Consider the following 12809-nt stretch of genomic DNA (forward strand, 5'->3'; position numbering starts at 1 on the left):
CGCGCATAGCTCGTTCGATGTGACGTACATAAGTTGCATATGAACGCCTTATGTTATTCGTGTCGTGGTCGGGGACTTATACTATTGTTTCAAGAGACCTTTGGGACTTGACAACAATCACTTTGTCACCCTCCGTTCGCCTCACAAGAACCTTTCCATTGCTGCGCCACACAAACTGGAAGTTGCTTTCACGTGCCCACTGCTCAGTTTCCCACAACAGCTTTCTAGTCTGCTTCGTGAGGTTTTCCTGGATGTACACGTCGCTGTCAGCCGTTTTCAGCTTTTTTCTAGCTTCAAACCAGTCGTCACGTACTGCCTGCCGAGTAAAGCGAACGATAACACCGGGTGTTTTATCGGGCTTCGAAGGCAGGCGGTGAGCGGCCGTGACGTCATTTATCTCGAGCTGGGGAAGCTGCAGTGTTGTAGCTAGTTCGTTCACCTTAGAAAGAACGTCTTCGTTTTCACTCTTTGGGATGCCATGGATTTCGAGATTAAGTTTCCTGTTGTGACACTCAAGTTCATTGATGTCTTTTTTTACATCACTGATGGCCTCGCCACCTTGCTCCGCCTGAACTCGATCAACTCGCCGCTTTGTAGTAACCGGCATCCGGGCAAGCGTGGAAAACGTTGCTTTATTTCCCGAGGCGCGCACTGGCAGCCTCACAACTGAAGGACGCCCACCCAAGCCGGGTGCGCCAATTTATACACAAAGCGTCGCTGCTGCGCACGCGCTGCTAGCCAACCGCTGCGCTGATAACACGATCGCGACACGACACTCCCTCCCTGCACAATTCTAAAAACTATCGTAGGTCAAACGGTCCGGTGGTCGTCGTTCCCTGTTGCTCCTCCGCAAAGGGACCGCTTCTTCATTGCTGGCCGACGGCGCTACCGTGGCACGTGTAGCCGGCTCGGCAAGGCGTTCCGTTGTAAGTGCAGCAGGGACCACGTCAGGTGCATGAGGCAGTTCGCATTCAGGGTGGTTGTCTGGATGATTGGTCGATTCAACGCAGGATGGCCGCAGATGGTCAGCGTGCACGAACCTCACTTTGTTTCCGACGCACACCAAATAGGTTGACGGAGACTTGACACGCGTCACTCTGCCAAGCCACCATTTCACCACATCACCGCGCACAGAACGCACCAACACACTGTCACCCACAGCAAACACTCGGGGCCGACCTCTTCGCTTGTCAGCCAGAGTTTTCATTTTCTCCCTCCTCACAACCATTTCATTTCGAGTGTCTGGCCGTAGCAACGACAACCTGGTCCGCAGTTTCCTTCGCAGGAATAATTCCGCGGGTGTCCTTCCCGTAAAAGTGTGAGGAGTTGTGCGGTAAGAAAACAAAAAGTTGTCTAGTCTGTGTTGAAGAGACCTCGTAGTGCCTTTTTCAGAATCTTCTAGATTCTGTTTGAGTAGTGCTTTCTTGGTGGATTGCACCGCGCGCTCCGCAGCTCCGTTAGACTGCGGATGATAGGGGGGTGTCAGTGTGTGCCTAACACCATTCGATGAAAGAAAGTCTTCGAACTCTTGTGCACGAAACTGCGGACCATTGTCAGTTACCACTTCCAAAGGAAGTCCATGCGCAGCAAACCAAGATCGCACAACTTCAATCGTCTTCGCGGCAGTTGTTACACCCATAGGTTTAATTTCCAACCATTTGGAGTAGGAGTCTATGGCTAGCAGAAACATTTTTCCTTTTTCTTCTGCAAAATCAAGATGAACTCTTTCCCATGGGTTTTGGCACACTTGCCATGGTGTCAAAGGTACAGGTTGAGCTTCAGGAAGGACAGACTGACAAATTTTGCACTTCCGCACAGTTTCTTCCAGGGCGCTATCCATGCCTGGCCACCATAGCATTGACCTTGCTACCGCTTTCATTTTGGTTATCCCTAAGTGCTGTGCGTGCAGCAACCCCAAGACAACACTGTGCAAGGACTGCGGCACAACTACGCGATTCAGCCACACAATGCATCCGTTATCTACACTGAGTTCAAACCGGCGCAACCAGAATGGCTTTAACTGCTCGGGTACAGTTTTTTTCCAGCCGTGCCATATCATGTCACGAACGACACTCAACAGTTTGTCCTGTCCAGTTTCGCGCTCAATATCTTTCGCTGTCAGCGGCAACTCATTCAGTGGCGCAAAATAAAAAAATATCTTCACTGTGGTCATCCGTGTCCGGCAGCGGCAAGCGAGACAACGCGTCCGCATGACTGATAGCCAACCCTGGCTTATGCTTTATCTTGTAGCGATAGTTCGCCAAAAATGTGACCCATCGATGCACTCTTTCAGTTGCAACAGCGCTGCCCTGCCGTTTAAGATCAAGCAGGGTTGTCAGGGGTTGGTGGTCCGTTAACACATTGAAATCTCGCCCGTAAAGATACTTGTGAAATTTCTTCACCGCGAAAACTATGCTTAGGGCTTCTTTTTCTATTTGCGCATAGTTACGCTCGGACGGGGACAACGACCGCGAAGCAAAAGCGATGGGTTTTTCATTCCCGTTTTCAACGTGCGATAACACAGCCCCTAGCCCGTATTCCGATGCGTCACACGTGATTTGCAGTGGCTTTTTTACATCGTAGAGCTGCAAGACGCTTTTGTCGGACAGCATTTTCTTGCAAGTTGCGAATGCCTCGTCGCACTTACGCGACCAATGCCATCTGCTGTCCTTGCGGAGCAAGTCATGCAGCGGTTCTAGAATCGTAGCCAAATTTGGCAGAAACTTTCCATAGAAATTTACTAAGCCCAAAAAGGCCTTCAGCTGCGTCACGCTAGTAGGTTTCGGCGCCTCTTCGATGGCCACGACCTTTTCGGCCGTAGGGTGCAAGCCATTTTTGTCAATGTCATGCCCCAAATACGTTATGCGCTGCTGAAAGAGCCTACACTTCTTGGCATTTACTTTGATACCATGTTCACTCAGGCGCCTTAGCACCTCCTCCACTCTGTCGTAACACTGCTTGTAGTCTACTCCGGCTATGACAATGTCATCCAAGTAGCAGGCAGTGCCAGGCATACCTTGCAGGATTTGATCCATTACAGCTTGGAAAATTGCTGGAGCACACGCTACGCCATAAGGCAAGCGACGGAACCTAAAAAGGCCCATGTGAGTGTTTATAGTGAGCACTTCTTGTGCTTGCTCATCCAGTTCCAGCTGAAGGTACGCCTTCGACAGATCAATGACGGAAAACACGGTTCCGCCTTCAAGTGTGGCAAAAATATCCTCGGGCAGCGGCAAGGGGTAATGATCGACTTCAATTGCCGGATTTACTGTGATTTTGTAATCCCCACAGTGCCGAAGTTCTGTTCCGTCTTTCTTTGGAACAATCACAAGAGGCGTCGCCCACTTGCTGTGCCTTACCCGATACACTACCCCCGCTTTTTCGAGATTAGCAAAATCTTGCTCGACTCGCTCGCGCAAGGCGTATGGCACTGATCGCGCTTTGCAGAACACTGGGCATGCGTTCTCTTTAAGTACAATGCTTGCTTTGAAACCCTTGATAGCACCAAAACCGGCATTAAATACATCACGGTACTTTTCAGTGAGGGGCGTTTCCCTTTCCAATGCCTGCACGGAAAAAACCTCACGCCAGTTTAGTTTTATCTTTGAAAGCCAATTTCGGCCAAACAGCGTAGGCATCCTTGCGCCTTCAGTCTCTTTAGCAATCACCAGAGGCAATTTGAAACACTGTTCTTGATACTCAACTTTTACGTCGGCTACTCCAGCAACAGCGACAGGCGTACCGTTGTACGTCATTAATTTCACATCCTCTTGCGTGAAACTGGCATTAGGAAAGTGCCTCGCCCACTCTACTTCCGAAATAATCGACACGGCCGCACCCGTATCAATTTCCATAGGAACTACCTTCCCATTTACCGTAACGTTTACTCTAAATGGGGGTGTGTCGGCACGGTTCACGTGACACAAAGTAAGCAAATCTCTAGCCTCCTGCGGCTCTACACTATGCACAAGTTTCGTTTTACACATTTTCGCAATGTGACCCTTTTTTTTACATTTGAAACAGTCACTAGTCAAAAAAGGGCAACTCACAGGAGGGTGGTGTCCTGCACACCAGTGACAGCTCGTTTTAGTCCCTTGCGACGCCTTCTTAGCAGGGCTCGTTTTTCTTCGTCCCGCTTTGCTTGGTTTTCCTTTTTGCGGAGATTTCTGCGTCCCTCGTTGCCAGTACACTTCCGTACTGTCAGAAGATGCTCCCGACTTGTTTGGTTGCAGCATCTCTTTCGTGTCCTGGCTCGCTGCTTCCATGGCAATGGCGACCTTGCACGCATGCTCCCACGTGATTTCTTCGTCCGGAAGGGCAAGTAACCTGCAGCGTACGGCTTCAGTGCGCAATCCCGCCACCAGCCGATCCCGCAGAGCGTCGTTCAGGAAATTGCCGAACTCGCATGTCGACGCCAGCTTCTTCAATTCCACTATGAAGTCTGCCACGCTTTCATGTGGCGCTTGTTGGCGTTGGTTGAACCGATAGCGTTCGGCGACCAGTGAACGTTTTGGAGTGTAATGTTTCTTCAGCACACTCACCGCTTCCACGTACGATGCCTTGGCCGGTGTCTTGGGCAGCAGTAAGCTCCGGAGCGTGACATAGGCGGTTTCCCCTATGGCCGTTAAGAAGACTTGCAGTTTCTTCTCTGCAGCGATGTCATTGGCGGCAGCGAACAATTCGAAGCGTTCCAAGTACACCTCGAAATTACCGCTGTCCGGCTGGAACTCCGGCAACGTGCCGACGGTTTTGCTGTGCACAACGGGCGCAGTCATTTTAGAAGCTCGGTGCGGATCCCATCCTCGTCGCCACTTGTAGTAACCGGCATCCGGGCAAGCGTGGAAAACGTTGCTTTATTTCCCGAGGCGCGCACTGGCAGCCTCACAACTGAAGGACGCGCACCCAAGCCGGGTGCGCCAATTTATACACAAAGCGTCGCTGCTGCGCACACGCTGCTAGCCAACCGCTGCGCTGATAACACGATCGCGACACGACACGCTTCACTTCTGCTACATCCCTTTCGTTTTCGGTTAGCTTTGCCAGAACGGAGTCGTACTTATCGGCATAGGTCGGCGTACTCACTCGTGAGTACACTCATTTGTACTCATTTGTACTCAAACTCACGAGTGAGTATGATGATGAGTGAGTACACACCCAGATGAAAAAAGTGAGTGCGATGACGAGTGAGTACAGGGGTAAGTCCACTACTCGTGAGTACAGTACTCATGAGTACACTACTCATCAGAATGAGTACTCATGAGTACAGTATTCATGAGTATGAGTACTCAAGAGTATGAGTGCTCATGAGTATGAATACTCATGAGTACACAGTACTTATGAGTAGTACTCGCGAGTACCCAGTACTCATGAGTACTACTCGTGAGTATACAGTACTCGAGAGTACAATACTCATGAATACTGTATTTTCGAGTGCATGCACTCGTGAGTACAGTAGTGCAAAAAAGTTTTATCGCGAACTCGAGGACGCACGCGCATCTACGAGTCACAAACATTTAGCGGTGCCGCTGTGCAGCTTAACTCGTGCAGCTTAAAGGTGCAACTTACAACTGTGCAACTTAACTGTGCAGCTTAACTGTGCAACTACTCACTCGCTGTGCAGCGAGTGAGTAGTTGCGTATTTGTGAGTAGTATTCGTGAATACAGATTGAGTACTCGTGAGTACTGATTGAGTACTCATGATTACAGATGGAGTATCATGAGTACAGATTGAGTATGAATACTCGTGAGGACAAATGAGTTTGAGTACAAGTGAGTACGATTTTAAATGAGCATGCGATGAGTCAGTATGAGTGATTTTGTGAACAGACGAGCTTTTTGAGTCTGAGTTTGATTGAGTACAGCGTTAATGAAAAAAATTGTGATTGAGTTTGAGTGAGTTTTTTCTGTTCTGCCGACCTATGCTTATCGGACACCATTTGTACGCTTGCCTCGATAGCAGTGACCGTTTCTTGAACCTGCTTCACCTTTTCATGCAGCTCTGCGATTGATGCTGCTGTGACGCTATCAATCGCCCTCTTTTATTTCGCACCTCTACAAAAAGGGCACCGCCACTGCTTTCGAGCGGCATCACCCCTTGACTTGTACGTTTTTTCTGACAGGCCAGAACAAATTCCGAAGTGATAGGCGCATAGACATTCGTTACACACCACGCAAGCATCGTCAGAACCAATAGCCAAGTCGCAGTCGAAGCAAAAGTTGTCATCACTCATTTTGACACTCTCTTGGGCAACAGCTCAGCAGCACAAAATACAATCGAAAGCTTGAAGTGTGCAATTAAAATAATCACAAACCTGAAATAATACAGAAGAACTGAGTGCCGAGCTGACTGTGCCGCCGCTGCTGCCCAAATGCCGGGGATGTCGAGTGCTGTCTCTTTTATAAGGGCCGGGCTCGCTGAAGTGGCAGTGAAGTTCCCACTGCGCAGTCGCAGCAGTGTTCCCAGATCACTTGCTCTTTTCTTCAGCAGCCGGGTCGACAGACGAAGTATCTTGATTTCCCCTTGGCGGCCAGAAGCATGGAATACAGCGTCTGAAATAATACAGAAGAACTGAGTGCCGAGATGACTGTGCCGCCGCTGCTGCCCAAAGTCTGATGTAGGTTTCCTCTATTCCTTGGTGTTTTAGTGCTCCTAGCACGGCTTCGGTGAGTACGCAATTAAAAGCTTTGTTAAAATCCATAAATTCTTTGTAAAAGGGTTTAGCGTACTCTGCACATTTTTTAATCACGTGATTGACGGCATGGATGTGGTCGATGGTAGAGTGCAGTTTCCGAAACCCAGCCTGCTCTCTGGTTTGTTGGGAATCCAGGCTGTCGCCGACGCGGCTAAACATAAGTTTGGTAAACAGCTTGTGAACAACTTACAGTAGGCTGATGGGTCTGTAATTCTCGAGGTCCTTGCGATCTCCCTTCTTATGATACGGAATAATGGTGGCGTTTTTTCAGGCTATGGGCACTTTTTTAGTCTTCAAGCATTCGCAAAAGAGTACAGCAAGCTTTTCCAGTAAAACATGTCGTCCCTCCTTCAAAAGATCCGTGCTTACGCCATCATCACCTGCAGCTTTACGTATTGCCATGCCTTTGAGAGCCTTTCGAACTTACGCTTTAGTTACTAGTGGAGCATTGCAAGTTGAGCTTGTACTCTCAGTAGTTTCTCCTGAGATAACGTCACTGTCATACAGCCTGGTGTATAATCGTTATTCTACCTTTATTGTCTCGTCCAAGTTGTGCGTAATGTTCTCCTGCTCGTCTGTCAGAGCCTACATCCTGTCTTTGCCGACGGCTAGCTATCTCTTAGATGCTCTCAAACATACCCCTATTTTCAGCGTTTCTTCGATCACTGCCATGTTATATGCACGAATGTCGTTTGTTTTAATTCTGTTAACCAGTTTCGACAGCCCGGCTAATTCAATCCTGTCCGCCGTATTTAACACGTTCATTTTCTTAAGTTTATTGTTAGGACAAGCCGATTCGCGACATACCCAACTTCTCGCCGGTGAGTGGACTTTCCAACCGCTATCGCTCGGTTGAACACTGGCCACGCCGAGCGTTCTCTCGAAGCCTAACCAAGCAAATTTGGAATGGCTGCCACGAAGTACGAGCACCACGTGCCACGAGCGCCGGCCTCCTTGGGCTCGCGGCGCACCTTTGTCTCGGGCACGGGTCTCCGGGACTCGCCATACTACTGATATCGGACGCGCACCACACATGACCCACTCATGCTACCGGAGAACCCGACTCCCAGCAGTCACTCTCAACACATCGCCAACATGGACTTCGATGAAAACAGCGGGCGCACAATGAACAGCCCTGGCTCCTGGATTCAAGTGCTCAGAGAACGAAGCAATGCAAAAAAATCACAAGTGGGCGAGGTTATCAGGCTAGCTAGTTCTGCCGCTTTTCAGGTGCAGAACTTAACCTCCTCAAGTCGAGGGGAGCCTGGTTAGGTGAATGGGCCTCCAAACCAAATTATCTATTTGGAATGACCTGGGAAGAGGAGATGTCTAGCTACCTGGGCGTCAACCTCAACCAAACCACCCCAATTACGAATCGATGGAAACCGAAGGTGACAGCGGCAGAAAGAAAGCTTCATCCATGGAGAAACAGGCACATCGCTCTGTTCACTACGGCCCATGTCTGCAAAAAGGTTTGTAAGACACTTAAATCGGATTGGGAGATCGCACGAATACTAGCATTCACAGTATATTCACGCATTTGCAGCTTCATCTGGTAGCAATCAACACAAACTGACACGATGGGCACTGACGGACCCATGGAAAGGCCACCTACTTCGGCTGCTTCGGCGTTGTCCCTAGGCATTCAAAAAGCACTGCCGCGCATCGCCGGCATAGCAGACTACACGCAGCGGCGATAACCAAATTTAACGATGTAGTGCTACTTTGGGCAAACATCCCCCTCGCGAGGGGCACGATCAAATGCAGAGCATTTCTGCGGGGGGGCGCGCCTGCAAGTCGTATGGATTACGTATTGGTTGTTGTTGTTGTAATTGTTGTCTTCCAGCGTAGACATTGTCGATTCGGTCGATGGTGAAACGTGCCGTGAATCCCCTGCCGCGGCTATGACGCAACGTGGAGCGGCTATGACGCAACGTGGCGCGGCTACGACGCAACACAATCCAACACAATCCACTTTAATCCAATCCAATCCAAATCCAAGCCAATCCAATCGAATCCAATCCAATGCCCCTCGCGAGAGAGTGTTATAGCGCCGAAATCGCCACCACGCGAACGCGTGATGCTGACGTCACGATCACGCCACAGATGTTAGCGACCGTAGCGCGCGCGAACGACATATGTGGTTTAAGCGCGAACCGACCGCGGCGAGAGAGCGCGATGCGAGCGCCCCACCTGTTCTTGCGCGCGAACCTAACGCGGCGAGAGAGGGTGTTGCGCACGTCCCCACCTGTTGTGCGCCCGAACCGAACGCGGCGAGAGAGGGCGTTGCGAGCGGAGAGAAGGCGAGGAGGACGCGGGGGAAAGGGCGCACCTCTGGGCGACGGTTGAATGAGTCAAGGATATAAGGTACGTTCGTAACCTTCCGTTCTGTGTCGGCTTTGTGGCTCAGTTGGTAGAGTACCGTGCACCTTCCGTTCCGCCCGCAGAGTCGTAGGATCGAAACCTGGCGCCGGCAAGTATTATTTTTTTATATAGTGTAGGGGGGTGATGCGGAGGCGGACTACGGACGCCAACGCGGGTGACATCGTGAGTTACTGAAATGCTCTGCATTTAAAAGAATCAACGGCAAGCCGCCAACATCGCCTCTACTCACCAGCATGCGCCTAGTACTTCAACCGCCCATTCTGAACGCTCAGAAGAATCTACAGGCGCCCGGGCTGCCCACACGTCCCATCCCTCGTCGATTAACCCTGGAAAGTGCCCCGCTCAACGCCAGAGAGAATACATCTTGCCGAAGCCACCGGAGAACGAACACAAGATTGTTTATTTTCCACGTACAGGCCTCAAAGTGGCGGCATGGTCCGATAAAAACATCGCGCAAGGCTTAGCGGTCGTAGGAGGTTTCCACATCGAGGAATTCTACGCACACGGCACCATTCAAACACAATGGACCCAAAACCTCATCGTAACGAGCACTGCGGACGAGGATTATGCCATGAAGCTCAGTGCTGTTGCGCCCCTTCAGTTCGGCGCGTCGGAATACGAACTTTCGCCATACCTTACGCCTTTACCCGCCACTGTGCCTGGCGTAATACACGGCATCGAAGCTGGTACAACTGAAGAAGACCTAGCTGACCTGATCTCTTCTACTGGTTCTAGAATACTTCACGCACGTATGCTCGTACGCTCAACATCAGCCCTAATCACTTTCGACGGGCCACACGTCCTCTTCTACATCAAGTTTGAAAGCATCTACACCCGCTGCCGCCTCTACCGCCGATCCGTGCAGTTCTGTTGGGCATGTGGAGAACTCGGCCACCACCAAAAGGTTTGCCCCAACACAGAAAAAAAAATGCCTGCAAGCTCTGCGGTGATGAAAATCCTCACGCAAGTTTTTCGTGCCAACCAAAACGCAAATTATGTGATTTACCACACGAAACAACCCGGAAGGACTGTCAGAAACGCCTTCGACCAAGCCCGCCACCTCTGCATAACCATGAGCGCTTCGTCCAGTATCCGGACTCTCCGGAGGCACCTACGCCTACTGCCCACCCGCCCAGGAGACTCAGTCAACGCTACCGGAAGAAAACACCAAGGTGAGCTGGTCACACGTCCTTAAGCACTCCCCCACTGCTCCGAACCCCTTTCCCCCCTCCCAGACAGATCATCAAACACCAACACCCAACATTACAAGCAGACCAACAGCAACCTACGCAGTCAAAATGCGGAATTGACTAAAAGGCTTGAACTCATTGAGAAAACCACCTAAAGCAGAATCGAAGTCCTAGAACGCCAAATAGAACAACTTATCACCCGAATTGAAACATCTCAAAGCAGATCAGCGAACCTGCGCCCTCTCCAACAAGACGCACCCCCGCCCAACCCTGACGGCCCACAGGTCCCTGCGCTCCCGACATTCGAGAAGCTAAATCTCCTGATAGAATATAAGATCGACCAGAAGCTGACGCAATTCAAGGAACAGGAAGAGCAATGCTTGAAGTCCCACTTAGATAATGTCCACAAAGCTCTCGAGAACACTACCCATACCATCCTCAAGTTTGGAGAAACACTCAGCGTCCGCATGACTTGTCTCGAAGAAGCTCTTAGTGACAAAGTTGACAAGATGGGCTTGGACCTCAAGCAGCGCGTTATAGGTCTCGAGGAAGAGTACCAATAATCGCACAAAACGCCCAAATCCTACCCCTTACACGAAGCCGATATGCAAGAAACCGGTGAACACGCCGACAATGAGAAACGACCTCTCCCGCTCAGGTACCTCCCCTACTCTCACCCTGTGGAGGTGGAACTGTAGATCATTCAATCGAAAGCGACACTCACTCCTATTCAGCCAGCAACACAAACCGGATGTCATTGCCCTACAAGCAACTGAAACTGATCACGTTAAATTAGGTGGATACGATACGCACATCGCTCCCGGTCGTTTCTGTACTGCCATTCTTACGAAGAAACAGCACACCTTCCAACAGCACTGCTTTGATAACCCTATCGAACATACCCTAGTCTAAATACTACCACGCAACAAGATTCACCAAAACTTGTTTATCCTCAATATCTACCGCCCACCATCGAAATCACTTGTGGGCTTCGACAAACTCCTCCGAACGACCAAACAACTCACCCACGGACACAAAATTCTCGTCCTTGACGACTTTAATGCTCCGCACACCGCATGGGGATACACCATTACAACTAAGAAAAGCACGGATGTACATAATGCTGCAAAGCAGCAGCAGTTTTTCCTCTGGATCGACCCCACTTTGCCCACTCCCATCGGCAACAGTGGTTCCCGTGACACGACGCCCGACCTTACCTTCTCCCGCAATATCAAAAACATCCAATGGACAAAACTGTACGAAACCCTGGGAAGCGAACATCACATCATTTGCATCTTAGTAAAACATAATCGGATCCCCCAGAGAATCGTGCAAGCGAATATCACGAACTGGACCGCATTCCGTAAGTCCGCGCAACCCACAATTCTCACTGATATCGAGGAAGGGACTAAAAAATTATTGGATTCTGTAGATGAACAGACCAAAACAGTTGAGCTTACGATGGACAACCCAGCGGTGGACGCGCACCTACTTCATATCGGGGACGCCCGGCGGAATTTGATACGTCGCTGGAAGAAACAAAAACACAACCGCAAGCTCAAACTGCGAATAGCGCAGCTGACTAAACAAGCTGAGGAATATGCAAACACCCTCATCCGAAAAAACTGGAACCAGCTTTGCGATCAATTACAAGGTACCTTAAGTAATCGCCGCACCTGGCTCATTCTCCGGTCGCTACTCAGGCGCACGGAAAGTAAAGTAACTACACGACAACACCTCCACCGGCTCATGCACAACTATCCCAGGACAAATGAAGAACTCCTCCGCGACATCACTGCCTACCATATTGGCGCCTCTCTTAACGCTCATTCCCCGACCACGGGCCTACCCGATTACGCTCGAAGACCCAACCCGCACCTAGATGTCCCTTTCACAACCACAGAAATTATCGCTACTATTCGCAAACTGGCCGGCAATACCGCACCAGGACACGACCGCATCAACAATAAAACACTCCGAAACCTTGACTACAAAACAATTGACAGCCTCCTACAATATATCAATGAAAGCTGGGAGCGAGGACAATTACCGGTGCAGTGTAAACATGCAGACACCACCATGATTCCCAAGCCAGGCAAACCCATTAAGCCCCGCAACTTGCGCCCCATTTCTCTTACCTCTTGCGTGGGGAAACTCTACGAACACATGGTGCCGAGAGACTATCGCCGTACAAGGAATACCTCCAGCACACCATGTTTGGCTTTCGCCCCAGAGTTTCAGCACAGGACATCCTTCTTCAAACTAAAGAAGACTTATTGGATAATCTCAGCAGCCACAAGAGCGGCCTTCTCGCACTTGACGCCAAAAGCGCGTTTGACAATGTCACCCATTAAGCTATACTCCAAGGCCTGCAATCCACCCACTGCGGAGAGAACGTCTACCGTTATGTGCGCGACTTTCTCACCGACCGCGCGGCCACGATTGGCGTGGGACAGCTCCGCACGGCAACTCTAAAAACACCCCCCAAAAGACACCCCCAAAGTTCTGTCATTTCTCCACTGCTTTTTAACTTGCCAATGCG

The 12809-nt window shown here is 50.3% G+C and overlaps 1 protein-coding gene across 1 annotated transcript; it reads right to left on the minus strand.

Annotated features, from left to right (window-relative positions):
- Positions 1 to 3034: 3034 nt before the first annotated feature.
- LOC144172683 (uncharacterized) lies at positions 3035 to 4931 on the minus strand. The gene is made up of 2 exons (XM_077701318.1): positions 3705 to 4931; positions 3035 to 3064 (listed from the first exon to the last, which is right to left on the minus strand). Exons 1-2 carry the CDS (start codon positions 4773 to 4775, stop codon positions 3035 to 3037), a joined length of 1101 nt encoding a protein of 366 aa, XP_077557444.1. The 5' UTR covers positions 4776 to 4931.
- Positions 4932 to 12809: the final 7878 nt, after the last annotated feature.

This window comes from Haemaphysalis longicornis, unplaced genomic scaffold (assembly GCF_048455015.1).
Source record: "Haemaphysalis longicornis isolate Haplotype H1 unplaced genomic scaffold, Haemaphysalis longicornis Haplotype H1 scaffold_25, whole genome shotgun sequence".
In the NCBI taxonomy this organism is placed as follows: domain Eukaryota; kingdom Metazoa; phylum Arthropoda; class Arachnida; order Ixodida; family Ixodidae; genus Haemaphysalis; species Haemaphysalis longicornis.